This window comes from Ochotona princeps, chromosome 18 (genome assembly GCF_030435755.1).
Source record: "Ochotona princeps isolate mOchPri1 chromosome 18, mOchPri1.hap1, whole genome shotgun sequence".
NCBI classification, from domain to species: domain Eukaryota; kingdom Metazoa; phylum Chordata; class Mammalia; order Lagomorpha; family Ochotonidae; genus Ochotona; species Ochotona princeps.
The window spans coordinates 16,018,497-16,038,250 of record NC_080849.1 but is presented as its reverse complement, the minus strand read 5'-3'; the positions used below and the strand labels follow the sequence as shown (position 1 = coordinate 16,038,250).

At 38.4% G+C, this 19,754-nt stretch overlaps 1 protein-coding gene across 1 annotated transcript in view; it reads left to right on the top strand.

Annotated features, from left to right (window-relative positions):
- RAB27B (RAB27B, member RAS oncogene family) overlaps positions 1-19,491 on the top strand; it is a 44,865-nt gene extending 25,374 nt beyond the window's left edge. Inside the window, exons 2-6 of the mRNA XM_058676834.1 lie at positions 8,301-8,472; positions 10,078-10,163; positions 14,764-14,867; positions 17,047-17,170; positions 18,265-19,491. Coding sequence (XP_058532817.1) covers positions 8,320-8,472; positions 10,078-10,163; positions 14,764-14,867; positions 17,047-17,170; positions 18,265-18,454 — 657 coding nt within the window. The 5' untranslated portion in view covers positions 8,301-8,319 and the 3' untranslated portion in view covers positions 18,455-19,491. The remainder of the gene's footprint in view (positions 1-8,300; positions 8,473-10,077; positions 10,164-14,763; positions 14,868-17,046; positions 17,171-18,264) is intronic.
- The last annotated feature ends 263 nt before the right edge of the window (positions 19,492-19,754 follow it).

Genomic DNA, 19,754 nt, shown 5'->3' with positions numbered 1-19,754 from the left:
CTCTGATTGCTGGTGACCAAGTTAAAGAAAGCATCCGTGATAGGCAAGCAGGCATCTTCCCAGGAAGGCACTCTTTTAGTAAGATGCATATTTACTAGTATGGACCATCCTTCTCACCTAGCAGCTATTCATTGAGATGATGGTTACCTCCAGCTCTTCATCCCGTCATGGTAGCGAGGAGTCCCTGTGCTGGGAGGCAGTTGACATCAAGAGGCGTTACAAAGCACAAATGTTGGTGTCTCATTGCCAGGTTTTCTTGGTTTGGAGTATGGTCTAAGCATTGGAAAGTCAGAGCTACAGGGGGGAGACAGAAAAATCCTGTGTCTGCTGGCTTACTCCTCAAGTGGCAACAATGGCCTCTTCCGAATCACCCACACAAGTGCAGGGTCCCACGGCTTTGGGTCATCCTCGCTGCTTTCCCAGGTCACAAGCAGGGAGCTGGATGGGGAGTGGAGCAGCTGGGACATGAACCAGTACTCATATGGGATCCCAGTGCATGCAAGGCAAGGATTTAACTACTAGGCTGTCACACCAGGCCCATGCTAGGTTTTATTAAAAAAAAAAAAAAAAAAAAAAAAAAAAAAACGCTTTATTGACTTATAATTACTGCACCATAAATTTATATTTTAAATGTAAAAATTAGTGAGTTTTTAAAGTATGTTTTGAAGCTTGTGCCATCATCACTGCCAAATCCAAATCTTTCATCATCACCCCGTCCCCCCCAAAGTACTCATCCATTGTCAGGTTCTTTCCATGCTTGCAGCTACCCCTGGGAAGCAGATTTGCATTCTCTGTCGCTATTGATTTGCTTGCTGTTGACATTCTGCTTATAAAGTGGGACCATAAACGATATAGCCTTTTGCTTTTCTGCTGTTTCATTTACCTGAGCGTTCGGGACTCACCCAGGTTTTACTATGTAAATTACCACCCACCCTGTTTTCTGACTAAATAGCCTTTTGTGACAGAACTATGCCACAGTCAGTACATGGATATTTGGTTTGTTTTCTGTTTTGGATTATTATGCATATTGCTGTTATGAACACTTATGTGCAAGTTTTTATAGGGATATGTTTTCATTACTCTCCTAGAAGTCAAATTATTAGGTTATATGCTAAGAATAAATTTAAGTTTTTGAGGAATTGCTAAACTGGTTTTTCCAAAAGGCTGATCCACTTTAAATCCTCATATTGTGAAGATTTGTTATGTATTTTTGTGATTGCTATCCTTGTGGGTATGAGGTAGAATATATATTCTGCAGGGATGCAAATGCTTGAGCCACATCTGCTGCTTTCTATAATGCACGTTAGCAGAGGCCTCAACCACAAAAGAGCCAGGACTCTATCCCAGGCACTCAAATCTGTGATCCAGCTACCTCAGGTGGCAGCTTGACCTGATGAACTACAGCACTCACCCCTAAGCCATGTTTTGAAGCCAAAGTAGGGGTTTGTTTTTGATCCATGGGTACATATGAGCTTCAGGGGCAATGCTAGACCTTTGCTCTCATGTCATTCTCAGAAAGATTGTATTTAGAGCACCCATCAATATTGCATTATGACTAAGGATAGAATAGTTTTGTGTTTTGTTAGCTCCTGTTGAGTTGTAATGATACAGGGATGGGAAAATACTGCAAGGATTTGTCTGAATGCATCAATGTTAGTAAACAGAGTGATTAAAGAGCCTGGTCAGTTTAGGTGAAATGATTTAGATCAAGCCACATCCTTGTTCCGAGCCCTGATTATGACAGGAGGAATGCCCCTTGAATAGATTTGGGTTTTAGCAACTTCAAGTCCAGAATTCTACCACCACTAGAACTTGACGTCATAGCACAATTTCTTTGGGAATCTGTAGAAACCAGAGAAAAACTGAAGTGTAAGAGCTTATAGATAAACTACATAGGGGATAAATCAGAGGGCTAGAAAGGACCATCCAACAGAGAATGAACGGTGATAGAAGGCAGGAGGATGGATGGAGTACCTGATACCATTAAAACGAAAAAGCTTGAGATTATAAGGCTAGCACTTGGATCAGTCTTAAAAAAACTTTCATAAATAAACACAAACATAACAAAGTAGAAATATCAAATGAGAAGAACATGTGTTTCTAAAACAGGAACTTTTTTTAACAATCATGAAAGTAGCTTGAGTCACCTACATGAAATAGTTGCTATTTTACCAAATTACAACTTAGTAAAACCGATAAACATAATTAAATGGACCAATTATCAAAAAAAGAAGTTGGGGAAGTTATTTTTAAGAAACTCCTACCCAAAATCATTACTATAAGTAGTTTTCCTTCACAAATTCTCTCAAACAGTCAAAGCATCACAATTATACTTAAGATATTTCAGGGCACAGAAAAAGAAATATAACTTTCGTGTTCCATGAAAGGAGTTTTCAAAGGTCAGAATCAAAGCTGTTTCCCTCTCCCCCAAAGACAAATCCTATTTGTGAATACTGATGAGAAAATTAACTGAACTGTAAGAGACAGAATCCTATAGCGCATTTCGAGATGATGCAAGTTAAATTTATTTCAGAAATGTACAGGTAGTTTCTACATAAAGAAATCTATTAAATCAAGCTACAGAGAAAAATCAATTGAAAGATCATCTCAGTAGAGGAAGAAGACAAGTTACAAAAATCAATGTCTCTTAGTCGAAGCTGCCAGCATCTTGCTAAATGGGAAAATATGAGAGAATTTCCAATAATAAGAGACAAAGACGTCCACTTCCTGGGCAGCTCTTTAATTTTATTATAGAGTAGACAAAAAAGAAACAAAAGCATACAAGTCGAGAAGGAACAACTAAACCTCTATTTAGAAAAATGATTATACATCCTGAAAATTCAAAATAATGAAAAATTTTAAAGATTTATTCATTTTTACTTGAAACACAGAGAAGGAAGAGAGAGAGAGAGAGAGAGAGAGAGAGAGAGAGAGAGATCGCTTCTATCTGTTGATTTGTTTCCCAATGGCTGCAAAGGAGGCAGGAGCTGCTTCAGTCTCCCACCGAGGGCAGGCATTAAGCACATGGGCTATCCTTGCTGTTTTCCCAGGCTATTAGCAGGAGCTGGAGTGGAAGTGGGGCAGCCTGTTGGAGCAGGAACCCATTTGAGATGCCAGTGCCTCAAGCAGAGGTGTAACTTGCAAAGGCACTATGCTGGTCCCCAGAATAAAGAATTGTAAATCAACTATCATAAGAAGAAAAGTTCGCAAAATTTGGGGTCGTAAAACTAACTCACAAAAGCTAAACTGTATATAAGCAACAATAGCAAGCACAAGATGACAGCTGAACCCCAAGAAATGAAATAAATAAAATGTTTACATGTAAATCTGGCACAGCAATTGAGACTCCACTTGCAATGCCTAGGTCCAATTCCTGGCTTCACATTCTCTCCAGCTCCCTCTTACTGCATACCCTGGGAACAGCGAGTGACGGCTGCAACCTCCAGATCCCCACCAGCTTTGTGAAGCCCCGGGTTGAGTTCTGGATCCTGGCATCATTATCAGTGATCTGTGGACTACACTAACAGGTTGAAGATCTCTCTTACTCTAAGTCTCTCTCTTTGGCACTCTGCCTTCCAAAAAAAGTAAAATAAATCCTTTTTAAAAACTAAAAAATGTATTACTCTAAACATTAAATCATTGAAGAACAGAAACATCCTTTGGCTGCCAGGTGAGTTTAATATGTGAGAATACTGATACTGTCAATTGAGGTAAATCAATTTAAACCTGAGCTGTATTAAAACTTTTACTCTTGGGCCCGGCGGCGTGGCCTAGCGGCTAAAGTCCTCACCTTGAACGCCCCGGGATCCCATATGGGCGCCAGTTCTAATCCCGGCAGCTCCACTTCCCATCCAGCTCCCTGCTTGTGGCCTGGGAAAGCAGTTGAGGACGGCCCAATGCATTGGGACCCTGCACCCGCGTGGGAGACCCGGAAGAGGTTCCAGGTTCCCGGCTTCGGATCGGCGCGAATCGGCCCGTTGCGGCTCACTTGGGGAGTGAATCATCGGACGGAAGATCTTCCTCTCTGTCTCTCCTCCTCTGTGTATATCTGGCTGTAATAAAATGAATAAATCTAAAAAAAAAAAAATTAAAAAAAACACTTTTACTCTTTCTTTCCAGAATGAGTAGAGTGAGCTTCGACACTCAGTAAATTCCCAATTTATCTCTATTATGTTGAATCCCTTGATGACAGGATGAAACAAGGATACCTTTTTGGTTTTCTCAAATAGATTTGATTGCCCACAACAGTCTTAATGACTGCTGTAAGCCTAAGTGAAAATCATGTAGTTGAGTTGGCATTAATTCATATTTACAATTTTATTTCAACCCTCTTTACGTGTTCTCGTCAATTAATTCTCAGTAGTCCTTTGGAAGAAGTAAAATAAAAATAAGCTGCATTTAATCTTTAAAACATGAAAGACCAGCATAGAATACACTGCCAAAAATATATTTCTTTAAAATCTTTCCCTCACCCAGGAGCATGCCTTCTGTTTTGACACATTGACCATGGGTCCCCAAAGTAATTTAGCCATCCATAATTTAAGACTAGACTTCAGGACATAAATGTGGTTAAGGGGAAACATATTTCAAGGTCAGTTAGTGGCAACTACCCTCAGGTTCTCGTTCAGACAATAAAATGCTTGCTATAGGGCCACAGACCTCAAAGAATGCCCACTGGAAACCAACGCACAACTCTCCAACAAAGATAAATGAGACCATCTTAAACTTCTGTCCATCTTGGGCTTGACAGTTTTATTATCTGAAGCAATATATCCCATTTGCCAAAAATATCCCTGATTTCTTTCTCTTTACTTGACAATTACTTGAAGCTTTCTTTAACATCTTAATATTAACTTGGATTTTATTAATTGAATGAGTTAAAGTCACGAGCTTCAAGCTTGGCATGGCATTTTTGAGATTGTTACTTTTTTGACTTGGCAAAAGAGCATTAATGTTCAGGTTAAAATATCCCCCAGCATCATAGCTGGTCATGACATAACTGTAGTATTTGTTACGCTCCCACTATATAGCAATCAGGGTATCCTCAGAACCCTGAAAACTACCATGCAAATAAAGGATACAGTGTTACTTGGACAAGTGGATGTTTTCACAGAAGAGCTCTGTTCCCTGAACCCTGGAACTGTTCAAACAAAATCTCGTGATGTGCTCTCTGCCAGCGCAAATCTCACATTGTCCTTGTGTGGGTTATTTAAAACTCTTCTTGTAAAGATGAAAGCATTCAGTGCTGAGATTTTTATACTCTAGTGCAAATTAAAATAGAAAAAAAGTAAATTTAGCTAGCCACAGCTGGAAAGCAAAATTGTGGTCATTTATTCTAAACCCTCACCTCACAGATAAGGAAGGAGACTCTAGGTGCTGAGGTCAGGCAGACACTACTCCTGTCAGCTGTTTAACATGTGTTGTATTCATTGTAGCATCTCTTTTTTACTTAATTTTCTAATTTTACAAAGGGAAAAATTTCAGATATTAAGGACACTAACACCTCTTAACCTTCCCGCGTCCCTGCACTTGCTCATCCTCCTTCCTTCCATTTTTAATTTTCTTTAACTTCTGCAGTGACATACTTTTTTTCTTCATATATATACTTCATATATACATTGCATTGGCTGCTACATAGCATAGAAGACATATTACATCTGCCTTTTTGTCCCTGGTTTATTTCACTAAGCATAATACTTTCTACTTGCATTCACTTTGTTGCAAAAGAGAGGATTTCATTCATTCCATCATGTATATACACCATATTTTCTTTATTCAATAACTAACTGATCAACATCTGAGTTGATTCGATATTTTAGCTGTTGTAAATTTAGCTGCCCTAAACACGGAGACACAAACAGCATGCTCATCTTTTAAGTGTGTCCATGCCCTGTCAGAAGCCAGACTCACCTGTGTTGATCTTCATCTTTGGGATTATTGGCACCAAGTTATTTTCTGAAATTGCTCAAGACAGCCTTTCTTAAGGCTGTTACCAAAATAAATAAATAATAAAAAGCTGCCTTTCAGCGAAATTTTAAGTATCATGATGTATTCTGTGGACTCTATTTTCGGTTTTCCAGGATACCACAGTGTTCTCTAACTTTGTCTCCTATTTAGTCAACTAGTGGCTTCAATTTCATCCCCTATCATTAAGGTTTGTGCCTAAAGAAGAATTTGGATTTAGTTCCACCCTAGTTAGAATAAATTTATACTCTTTCTTTTCCTGAGAGAATTAGCCATTCCTTTTATTAGTGAAGTGCTAAATTTTGTCACACTAACAAGGTTCTTAGTGGAGCTTTTAATGGGCCTGGGTAGCCAGAGTCCAGCAGTTGCAGCATTTTTGGCTACAAAATCCTGGAAAGATATTTAGAACCAGCCAAGCCAAGAACCAATCACTCTCAGGCCATCTGCCAGTTCACACATCTCCCGAGAAGTGTTTCCTGTCAGTAGTTCAGGCATCTTTCAGTTATGGAGGTGGATGTTTTTCTGGAGCAGCAACTGGGCACTGTCTAGCTACTTCAAAAAGAACAAAGAAAATTTTCACCACAAAAACTCACTTTGAGAATCTTACTCAGTGAAGTTTATTACAAGAAGAAACAGTGAGGACTCTACACAAAGGCATAGCAAGCTAATCCTGTGCCTGCATGGCTGGCGTCTCATAGGATGCAGATTCTAGTCCTGGCTGCTCCATCACATCCAGTTCCCTGCTTACAGCCTAGGAAAACAGTAGACAATGACCAGTGTGGGAGACCCGGGAGAAGCTCTTGGCTCCCAGGTTCGGATCCACCCAGTTCTGGCCATTGCAACCATTTGAAGAGTGAATCCATGGATGGGCTCCTGTGCCTATGCAGGAGACCTGGGAGCTCTAGGCTTCCGGCTTTGGCCAGGCACAGCCTCAGCTTTGTGGCAATTTGGGGAGTGAACCAGAAAATAGAAGATTTTCTCTCTCTCGCTCTTTCTCTTTCTGTAACCCTGCTTTTCAAATAAATAAAAAATAAACTTAAAAATGTGCATTTTCCAAACATAGTAGTCTTAAATTATTTGGTGAGTATCTTGTTACCTTATTCCTCATTTAATTATCTATGGAGACATAAAATATTTCAATTTTGACTACCAACTAAAGTGGCAAAGAAAGTTTTATTCTAAGCTTACGTGCATGTACTTAATTTTCCTACTCTCCTACTGTGGTAAGTTAGAATGATCTGGTTACTTTTAGATAGGATATGTCTGTGGAATTGACTGTTGCTGAAATTTACTTTTCATCCTTGCAGCGCTCTTGAATTATGATGTATTGCTGAATCTTCACGTTGGGAAAATATTCTTTCCTGCACAATAACGGGAGAAATGCTTTTTTGTTGTAGGAAAATCTCACAAGACTTCCTTTATAGGTGCTGCAATAAGGCCAGTGATCAGAGTTGTCCCAGGCAGTGAATCATTTTGCTGAACTCAGGAGTGAAGGAACTTCACCAATGTCCAGGAGGCAATGGTGGCGTTTAAATGAGTGTGCTGCCTGTGCAAGTGCACTTACTTGATGTTCACTCTTGGCTCATCTTGACCTATGGACACTGTAACATAGAAGAGAAATCTCGAGGCATGAGGGGTCAGGGAATTGGAAGAAACAGCAAGTGACAGTACTTCTTTAGTCAGGAAAAATATTAGCAGAATACCACCAGCTCCACCTCCAAATCATGATTCCTGTTTAAGATCTGGAAAAAAAAAATAGAGTAGTGTGCAGACAAGCACAGCAGAGCTGCCACAGGGCAGCAGAAGTCTTGGTGTTCCACAACAGCTTTTGAAGTGATTTTAAAGCAAAGGTTTTTGAAGATTGTCATACCAATAGTTAAATGTTGTAGAAAAAATAGGTATATTTTGCATACACGTAATAGGAAACGCATTCAGCATTAGCTTCATAATACATTGCTAGGCTTTTTCCTTTCATCGGCTACTTGCAATTGCAGTCTCTTTCTAGTATACCTAGTTGAGGGTCTTCTATCCCCTACCAGCATTACCCTTCCAATCCCAACAGGCTCTTTACATTCTGCTTATCAAAACAAAAGCCTAGTGCTCTTCAAGTTCTACTGCTGCTGTGGCAATGACTATCATGCTTCATTTTAAGGGATGTAAAAAAATTTATAGTGAGTGAAATAATAGAGGCACCCTCGTTCCTGATGCTGCTTTGTTCCAGTTATCAGAACTATAGAATCAAGGCTTTTTGGTATTTTAACCTTGAGAAGTAAATTTTTCTTATGATTTTCCTTGATTTTTTCTATTAAAATACAACATACTTATTTTCTTCACAGGCCCAGCAAGACCATCACTATGACCGATGGGGACTATGATTATCTGATCAAACTCCTAGCCCTTGGAGATTCGGGGGTCGGGAAGACAACGTTTCTCTATAGATACACAGATAATAAATTCAATCCCAAATTCATCACTACAGTAGGAATAGACTTTCGGGAAAAACGTGTGGTGAGTTAACCACATTTACTATCCTTTGTGAAACAAGAATGAAAATGGTATGTTTCTTGTTTTGCAAAGTGGCTGTTATCACATGAAATATATCATTTGTCACTATAATTTTCCTTGGAGTATCATTTACTATTTTCAACAATAAATAGCATATCTCCAGAAAAATATTGAGTGACACCAGCTCTTGCCTCCAAATGCATACTCAACAACTGAGATCAATAATTGTGAAATTTGTGTAGCTTGTTTTCCATGAGTCTTAAGGAACATTTCAAAGTTTTTATTTTTCAGGATTTAAGGATTACCTTTCTACCTGAGTTGAATTCTTCAAGAAAACCAAATATTCCTTTGCTTACTCTTAACAAAAAGGTTAAAAGTATGATTGACAAATAGCTGGAACATGAGCTTTATCAGCTCTTACTGCGTTTTTATTTTTGTGTAGATTCAGCTGTCAATCATGGGCTTATTATGAACAGAATGTGAGACCAGCCAAGCTATTTTCCAAGATAATGGCGTTTAAGTGAGAATCGCAACCACTTCTTTCTCTGCTAGACACTAATGACAGTGATAAGGATATTGTGACATGCAAGACATGTAACATAGACACAGGCACATAGGCTCAGCCAGGTTTATTGCCACCCACAGAACACTTGACTGCCAGCTTGGCTCTGGCTTCCAGTGGATGTCATGAATCTACTCATTGCTTGAGAGCTGGAAACAAAGAAAAGGCTTGTTGGAAGAACGCTGCCTGAGAAGTTGAGTCATGGCTTCTGTAATAGCCTATACCTATGTGAAAGCTGATATGTGGCAGTATAGTCTTAGCAGTCTTGGTCTCTCTCAGGTTGCTTTTCTTTCCCCCACAGTGTCCATATGGATCTAGATATAAGTTCCTGCAAAATTTTCCCTGGAAAATATTTTCACTTAGCCATACTTGGGCAGCTAATTGAATATTAAAATTCTCGTATTTTGCTCAAAATGTAAAAAATGCTACTTTGTTTTTTTAAAAAAGAAAAAGTACACTTATCTAAAAAAGAAACTTTGAAGAAATAACTAGTAAAGGAAATCTTGAAATGTCCTGTGTCAACTCTTTCAGAAATTCTGTGCATAATTCATGGCTAAGTCATTTCAAAAGTCCATTTTACAGTAAAAGCTACTCAGTTATTTGCAGAGCAGCTTGCTGTTTTAAAAATTCTCTCCCATCTGCTATTGCTTTTGAGTTTGAAGTATATAATACTCCATAAAATAGGAAGATGCTATGGATTTCAATTTGTAGGTTTAAAAGTAAGATTCAAAGAATTTAAATGAAAAGTTGTAGTTAAACTCAGAACTTGGGTACTAATGGTGATGTTGGCTCCTCTGTGAGAAAATGACAGGAGGTGTCTAACCCAAGTTTGTGGCATGCTTAAATTGTGTTGAAAATCATACTTGTACTTGACATTTAAAAGCGAGAGCATATGTGATACTTCCTGAAAGAAATAGAGCAAATATTTATTCTGTACTATGAACTTTGATTATAGTAATCAAGAAAAACATGTTGAAGGAACCTAAAAAATTTGAATGTGAACAAAATCCAAAGCAACATTAACAGACAGAAATGGTATCTTTCAGGTTTATAATGCACAAGGACCAAATGGGTCTTCAGGGAAAGCATTCAAGGTACATCTTCAACTTTGGGACACTGCAGGACAAGAACGGTAAGAATCAATCACTTAGTTTCTAACCCCATTGAGTTTAGAACAACCTATTGTAAAGTGAATAACAGGTGCAAACTTAAAAGGACATGAGATGGAACTCTTTGATTTCAAGATAGACATTTAAATTAAATGATCCATAAGTGCTTTACCATTAACTAACACTATGTATTTGGTACAGATTTTAAAAATCAGATTTTCAAAGCTGTCTGTGAAGACTCTTGTTATGCCTTGTCTGTAGTTTTCAGGAGTAAGAAAATTCTCCAGAGTACAACCAAATGAATACAGGAAGTGAACACTGCTATATGTACTACTGAAAAAGAGAGTTAAAGGAATGGCATTGAAATCTTTTTCCTTGCTTCTATTCTTCTGCATAGCCACTTGACCATTGTCATGTGACTGGCTTTGTCCTCTCAGGGTTTGAGCACACTATTGTCTTCCAGCTAGACTCTTACTTCCCTCCACCATACCGGCCCTGACCCTCTCATTCCACAAAGCTTACTTCAAATTCCACCCTGTCTATGATGATTTACCACATTTTCTTCTGAACTCCTGTGACAACTCTTATCACCCTTAGATTACTACACTGAAATCATCTCTTTCCATTTTAATGTTATTTATATCCCTATGCTACATTTTTGCTGAGCTGGAGTATTTTTGCATTTTGCTCATTAAACTCTACTTACTGGAGCATTAAGCCCTTAACTGTGCAAAATAAATGTATATTATCTCAAAAAATGAATGGGAGAAGGAATAAAGGTTAACTGGAAGCAAAAAGAGGGAGGGAGAAAGGGAATATCATTATATTCTTAAAACTGTATCTGAATTCTATCAAACCTATTAAAGTGAAAAAATTAAAATTAATAGATTACATATTAACTAAAAGTAAGAGAATCTTCTGTTTTCTAACTACTGCTCATTGACTTACTTGTCCTTCTCATTTCAGCTTTGTATGAGCAGTCAGCCTGATTTTTTTAGCCATTCTTTTTCCTACAATGTCTAAGATGACAACTGCGCAGTAATGTTAATGACTTAGAGCTGGAGGTACCAAGTCATTATTCAATGAAAATAAGTTTTCTTGGGCTGCAAGGTTGCACAGTGCTAAAGGCTCCATAAAATAAAGCTTTTCAGTAGTAGATGACATTAAATACGGCAATGGATTGGCAGAGCAGCTATTTGGAAGCACCTCTAAATTCTGCATCGTATGTCTTAGAATGCTTATGCTTGTAAACACTTGCCTTTTTGAAATGCGTCCAAAATGTTCTCACTTTCACTAAGTGTAAGTGCCAGGAGAGGTGCTGGGCCCTCTCTGTTAGCTTTACTGTCTGTGAATCCATTTACACACACCCTTCAACACTGCTGGTCCCACGGCAGTCATTCCTCACAAGAATCTCTGTTCATATGTCAGTTTTGTTGTCACAAAGATGTATGTTTTACAGACCAATTTAATCTATTTTTGAAGAAGTAATCTGAGAAAATGTGAGCCCCATATGTGCTCACACATGATATGTCAACCTAGTGTGATGGCAGGCTTCTCTCATCTGTCCTCTTACGACAGCTGTGCCATGAGGGAAATGGGAAATCCTAGGGACAGTCTTCGTCAGACTTAGATTATTCACCCCTTGAGAATTGTGCATTCTGTGTATGAAGATGTAGCTAGGCAACAAGAGAAACAGCGCCTCACAACTCAGTCCTTGGCCTGAGGACATCTGGCAGAAGGATCCATGTAAGGTCATGGTTACAGATGAAAATCACATCCTAGGAAGGACCTAAAGAATACAGAACACTGCCTTAGCTCTCGGCGAGGGAGCCAGACTGATAAGGTGACTCTGGGATCTGTTTCTTAGAATGGTCCAGCTTTTCCCTACCCTATGCACCTGTGTGTCAGAATGACATAGGGGGATGGACCTAAAGTTCATGACTTCCCTCCCTCCCCCAAAAGAGCATAAGATGATAACAAGGATCATGGGAAGAATGGTCCAATGTGTAGCCTACTATGGAGCAGGAGGACCCCATCTGTGCTGTTGTGAATCGGAAAAAAAATGTTTGTCCCAATAGATCCTTGGAAAGAAACATTTTTTGCAGGTCGTCTGCCATGTGCTGTGGGCAACAGGAGAGAAGATAACACCTATTTGACCCTTAAATCAGATACACACACACACACACACACACACACACACACACACACACACACACACCAGATAGTCCAAAGCAGTTTTCTGAGTTATGGCACATTGTGGTTGAGTAGCAGACAATTTTGTGGGCACAGATCATCTCCGAATAGAGCCATTCAATAAAAGTGCTATGATCTCTCTGAGTTTCCAAGATAGAAACTAATCCACAAGAAACCACAGATGAGTCATTTTTCTTATTTCTCGCTGTATATTTTTAGATTATTATAATGCCTTGCAATAGAAATTCTGCTTTAATATAAATAGTAGTTAGTATTTCTTCTCCCTTTTTGGTATTCAAAGAATAGTTCTTTGTTGAAGTCATTGTATGTTTTTGGCAATTTTGTATTTTTTTACTATTCTTTTTCTTCTACTTTTTTTAGTCTCACAAATATTTAGTAAGCAAACACCAAGTTCTGAGACATAACAATAATATATTAGAAACACAGCTCCTATCCCCTTATCACTCATAGTTGAAGATGCAATTTGGACAAATAATTGCAAGATAGTCTCGGAGCACTAAAAAGAAGACAAAAAGTTATAGATAGGCTAAATAGGAGGGGCCTGTGTCCCACATATGTCTATTGGGAGGGTTCCTTATAACTCATATACAATGCAGGAGTAAGCATTATCAAGACTAAAGAAAAGTAAAGGAGAAGAATTAAGGTACGTTTACCCACAGAAAGCGCAGCAGGTGTCAAATCCCAGGGTAGGGAAGTAAAATTTCCAGGAACTGAAAGATCAATATGCTTGTGGGTAGTCACGATGTGAGGCTGCATAAATCAGCAAGGGTCAGTTCCTGCAGAGCCCTTGACAACTTACTAAGGAGTGCAAGTTTTATCTTAAGGATAATGTAAAATTGAAATATTTTAATAGAGGATTAATAACTAATGAATGATTGTCTAGGGTTCCCAAAAATTAGACAGGAAGCCTAATGACAAGTGTGTTGACATTATTTAGCAGAGACGATGAGTTTAATGTAAGAGTGGAGGCAAGAGTAGATGGGCAGCAATAAGGTCAAGAGTTCAGTGTTGCATGGGTACAGCAGATGAAGGAAAAAAGAGTGTGGCAACTAGGAGGAAAAGTCCGTCAGTATTAGAAAAAGAAACCAAGAAGAGGGAACAAATTTGGTCTTTATGGTATGAAGAGTTGAAGGTGCCCAAGTTTGCTGCAAGCAGAAATACCCAACAAGTAATTAGATATATAGTGTGTAAACAGGAAAGATCCACACATACCATATTCCTCAATCTATGCGATAGAGTTGTGCCAGGGCAGTGGATGAGAGCAACCGTGAATATGTGGAAAGTGAGAAGGGCCAAGAACAGAACCTGGAGGAAAGCAACACAAAGTTTCTACAAACAAGCTGAAACAGGAAACTGAAACTTTAAAAGGACAGTTAGGATAGGAAATAATCTGCCCTTTTTCAAAACGAGTGCCTTTCTTTTTAATTTTTAAATTATTTTTATTATTTTCCATGATACATTTTTGTAGGTGTAGGAATTCCCCCATAATTTTCCCCTTTTTGCTCCAACATTTGCCTTTCTGCCATTTTCCTCACATATTCCAGTAGTCCTTGAGTAACCGTTACAAGTTTAACGTTGTGCTATTTAAGCACATCACACAATTGTAGGTATAGAAAATGTAGGGTCGTATTGTCAAGGTCGAGTTAACTGTTTCATGCAGAGTCCTCCTTTTATTCAGGAGTAGAGATGCCTGCTACATAACATCACTTCGCGGTATGCTAGTCTCTGTTACACAATTCATCTATGACAAGAGTGTATCAATTTGTTTTGTATTTTTGCATGAATGTTGCCTTATATCAGAATTTAGGATATTTGTCTTTTAGGGATTGGCTTATTTTAGCTAAATGCATTTCTAAGAATCTATTACCACATTCCACCTTTGATCCTGTACATAGTCTGTTCTTGCCCAAAGCTAACGTTAAAGTGGATCTCAGCGTATGTCTCATAAACGATGTTAGTGGACATAAACAGGAATGGGGCACAGAACATCTTTATTTACATTGCACATAATGGAACAGATCCTCCAGATTCCTCAACAGAAATGAACAACCCACTGTGTTTCCCCAAGTCCTAAGCTGTGAAATGACACAGCCGGTGTGAACCTCCCAGAGGTGCTGAGCTGATGCTGGTCCATGCCCTTCAGCTGCCAATATAATGAGCTAAAAACGAACAAACAAAAAAGTCATCTTTACAGGTAGCCTCTACCATGATGAAAAGCTGAGTAATACACCAATTCATCTGATTCTTCCCTGATGCTTTAGTTATTTTCGTGACCAATCCTCCATTCCTGTATGATAATTTGTTAGGACCTGCCATGGAGCCTTCGTCTTGGAAAGGAAGCAGTGCTGTCTGCCTAGCCGTAAGTGTCAGAACTAACCTTCAGAACCTCCCGCTGTGCTTTCCTGGCAGGTTCCGGAGCCTCACCACTGCATTTTTTAGAGATGCCATGGGCTTCTTGTTGATGTTTGACCTCACCAGTCAGCAGAGCTTCTTGAACGTCAGAAACTGGATGAGTAAGTGAGATTGAGTAATATAGCAAATCTAAGATTGGAAACCAGATTACCTTTAGAAAGTGATGTTTTCTGTTCATGATTGCTTTTGTGTCAGTGGCTAGGAGATATATTTCTTTGACACTCTTCTTAGAGGTAGTTGGTATGACTATCATCTCCTGTAGTTAAGGTCGTTACTGTTATTCTTCAAAGGCCATTCATCTCCCATGTTAGTTCATCTTAAAGGACTTAAAACTGAGTCCCATATCTGTTACATCAAACCTGGAGGGGGCACAGTGAAAATCACGAGTGGTTTTGGAGATGGAGCATTGGCACTTAAGATGTGCTCAAGGACTAATGGATTCACTGGGCAATAAAGGACTCCAGAGCAGGTATGTTAGGTGAGGGTGAAGCAGGCATCTGGCAGCCCACATGGGCACTTTATCTTAACAAGTTCAGATGCGAGGAAGCTTATATATAAAAAGCCGTAGCTTCCATGACAATTTAGCTATAACATGGGATTTAAACATTGTCTAATCAGTTACTGAAGTCAGATTGGTATACATCAATGGAAGTGTTACAAGGATACTAATTTTTCTGAAAATTGCGTCATGTTATGTTTCTGCTCAAAATTGTTCTGAGACTTCGCATCTCATCTGGAATACAACTCTCAACTTTCTCCAAGGCTACTGGATATATGCCTGGCTTCTTGTTCAATTCCTTCCCTTGAGGCCTCCAGCTCACTACCTCCAGCCAAGCTGGCTCTCATGCTGTTTCCCTGATGAAAACCAGTATCTCTGCTCCAGACATTGGTCCTCCATTTCTGTTCCCTGATTGTTCTCCCATTTAGAGCCATTTGCTAGATCCTTTAGGACCTCAAAGTTCCCTCGTGCCTCATTGATCTCCTGAAAGAGGTCTTCCCTGACTGATCATATTAAAAGAATTCTTCCCTTCTGTCACTGCCACCACCTGACACATTAGGTGTATAGATACATATTTAGTTGTGTTTTTTTTTTCACTCCACCACCAGAATGTTGGCTCTTTGAAAGTTCTGGTTATATTTTGTCCCATTCTGGTAAACTATATACCTAACATTGAACCATTTCCTAAAATACAGGGGAGGGTTACATCAAAAAGTCCAAGAAAAATTAAATTAAGAAGTACGTTTATTTGGTACAAAAAAATGTACACATTCACTTTTAAAATGTTTTTGTATAAATTTCTTATTAGCAATTATATATGACTAATAAGAAGTAATATACAAGACTGCTTTCAATGTCAGTTCAATAACACAGTAGCAACCAATGGGGAAAATATGACAAATTCTGGGTTTTTGAAAATTGCTTCTCCTAGCCAGTGTTTATCCTTGGATTTGTCTTTATTTCTTTTTAATATTGTGTATCCTTATCCAAATGTTGATGGTATTAATAGATTCTGAGAAAACATGGAGATAATAAGATTGTCAGATTCTATCTGAAAATTTGTTTATCCTTTTTCAAGCCAGATGAGAGGGACTTTACCATGCTTTTAAATAAGTCTCCTGAAGGACATCATAGGGATTTAAAATAATTAATTGTGTCTAGTAACACTATGATTTCCAGCACCCAAACAGTTGGTGTTGCAGGATAAACCTTTGCTGTTTTCTGTGGTCTAGCAAGGTAGTGCACAGCAGCCCTTCAGACACGACATCTTTCTTTCTGTCCTGCCTCCCCTATCCTGCTCTCTTCTCTGCTACCCTCCCCACCTCTCCACTCCCCTTACCTTACCTGTCTTACGTAATCTACCTTACTTTACTCTGTTTCTTCAACCTCCATCATGAGAAAAGAGTAAACACAGATTCTCAGTCTTGAATTTTTATGTGAATTTGCAGTTGTTCTCCAATGATGTAGCCTTTAGACATCAGAGCAAGAAAATATAGCAACTTTTTCAAGGACAAAGCAAATTGACAAACTTTAAACTTATTGTTTTCACTCACATTTGAGGAAGAATTGGCATGAGGTATTGATACAGGGCTTCGTAAGTACTATCAGACATCTTACAGATGAGGAAGCTGGGACCAAGAAGAGTAAGTGAGTTGGCTAATGTAAGTAGTAAGCCACCAAGCTGAAGATGAACAGTCAGGTTAGCAGTCTGGAGTAAGAGCAGTCATTTGACATTGCTTGTTTATAACTAACTTGCTGGCTCCATCTGCTTTCTTTCCAAGGCCAACTGCAAGCAAATGCTTACTGTGAGAACCCAGATATAGTATTAATTGGCAACAAGGCAGACCTGCCAGACCAGAGGGAAGTCAATGAACGGCAAGCCCGGGACTTGGCTGAGAAATACGGGTAAGTCAGTTGCACTGAGAACCATGTGACTTTGGGCAATGATACTCAAGCAGTAGAGCCAGACACAGACTGATTTCAGGAGGAATCCCCTTGAATCAAGAATTGCGTATGAATTAACAAGATCTTAAACAGGAATGTATATGATGGTTTCAGAAAGCACTTTTTTGTTTTTACCTAACATTTATAGAACACTTGCATGTTACCAACTGTTCATAGAATTTAGTTCATTTAACCTCTTATAACTGTTTCGGGTGAGAGAAAGCAACCATGAAGCATTTTATATATGAAGAATTGATTTACAAAGACATTAAGTAAGTGATGGAAGGCCTCAATGTGTGAGCAGCAGAACTTAAATTCAATCCAGGCAATCTAAGCTCAGCACTCAGGCCATTAAACACTACACTCAATTCAAAACTCTGAGAAATAGTTCCTCACATGGATGTAATAATGCAATCCTTATCCAGCTGAGCTTCAGCAACAGCTGAAGAAAACCCACACCAAGCCACAAAAACCCATGTAATTACAATTTGGTTTCCACAGAAGAATCTGTCATTAGTATTATTATTATTTTTTTTTTGGTTAAAGCAGTTTTATATCTGCCAGTGTTTCACTGACTCATCCTGCTTGAAAGCTTTGGGTTTCACATCTCTTCCTAGAATCCTAGAACTTTTAATTCTAAAATAGGTATAAACCGTTCAAGTGAATATCCCATTTTGTGCACTCTCAATGCTGAATGAGATTTCTAGATGATTCTAAGGGAAGTAGTATTTTATTTGCAGAATTACTTCTAGACATTTTAACCTATTAAAAATTATATTGTTCAAATTTCAATTAACAGTTTTATATTGTCCAAATTTCTACTTCCTATTTCCCACAATATTTTATAGGGAAAAGTGCTTGTAAATCCACTAAAGGGCAGCTCACCATTTTCTACTTGCTGAGAAAAAGAGAGGCTATTTTTCCACTGAGGCAGCAAAAGCAGGATGATTTCACAGTCTCTTCAGTCAGCATGTGTGATTCATTTGCACATCTTGTTGGATCGTCTCTGATTTCTTCATCTCATCAGTATTGTCTGTTTTTTTTTTCTATGCTAGCATACCATATTTTGAAACAAGTGCAGCAACTGGACAGAATGTGGAGAAAGCTGTAGAAACCCTTCTGGACTTGATCATGAAGCGAATGGAGCAGTGTGTGGAGAAGACACAAATTTCTGACACTGTTAATGGCGGAAATTCTGGAAAGCTCGATCGGGAAAAGCCTACAGAGAAGAAATGTGCCTGCTAGACTCGGAGGAGGAACTGATGGTCAGGATCCCTACCCAAATATTACTTCCAAATACAACAACAGACCACAAAATTGTTGTTGAGTAGACCATCAACAAAGACATCTCTCTCTTTCTCTGCTACAGAATCTATTTTAAGAGGTCAGAATAGTAAGCAGTGCTCAGAAGAACTGACTAGTTAGTTATGCTTGAGGCTCCTCAAAACAAAACATTTGCTAAGGTGACCTCACCATCATGGAAACGCCATCTGTTTTTCTTATAAAGAAGATAAGCATATAAGAGAGAAATATCAATGAGTTTTGTTTAAATTGGAACAAAAGTGACCTTGTCACATTGGAGAAGGGAGAATATAATTTTTTAAGATTGGCTTTATTTCTTTTCTAGAATGGGATTATTATGTTTTAGATTTGCATTGAGCAAAAACACTTTAGCTGATTTGGAAAAAAACAAATGAAGACTTTCATGAGGGTTGTTATAAATAACATATGTGGATGCACCCAATAACTGTACTGGAATGACTGGATTGCTGATATGTTATGAGTGGGTGAATGTCACTTCTGCCAAAATGTATCAAATTGTGTTTTAATGCCATTTTTATACTCTTAATACATGGCATTTAGACAAGAACAGGACTGTGAATGACAAAGTACAAGACAAATGCTCTAGAGGAGAAAAAAACTTAAAGAATAGGAACATGGCATTTGGACAGCTGAAACTAGGTATCTCTATTACATATGTCTAGAAGAGTTGGTGAGCTGAATTTCATCCCAACCAATTAGAAACTTACATTATCAGTTGAGATTAAGAGACTCTCCAGAGGGTTACATTTCAAACAAAATTTAAGGAATTGGCCTGGGTGCTGTCCAGCTTTGCATTTCATTTTTTTTTTTTAAAACAAAATTTTGAGAAGCAGTCACAAGGAGAAGAGCTCTTTTGAAAATGCAGTCAAGAAAAATTATTTAGTCTAATGAGTTTTAAGCTGAAAATGCAGTTGATATGAAACAAACTGTTAATTATGAGTTTCATTTTTGTTTACAAAAGTACTAGAAACCGAAACGCATTTCTTTTCTGTAACCTACACTCACATCTCGTTTTGAATCAGTGTTTCATTTTGTAGATGAACAACTTCACAAAAACAATCAGTTCTACCCTCATTTTGGATTTTGATATTCTCAATAATACAAAATTGATAATACCTCATTCTATACTGTATTATGCCTATCTGAAGGGCATTTCCCCAAGTTGAAAAGGGCATGAATCAGTACTGATACAGGGCTTCGTAAGTACTATCAGACGTCTTAC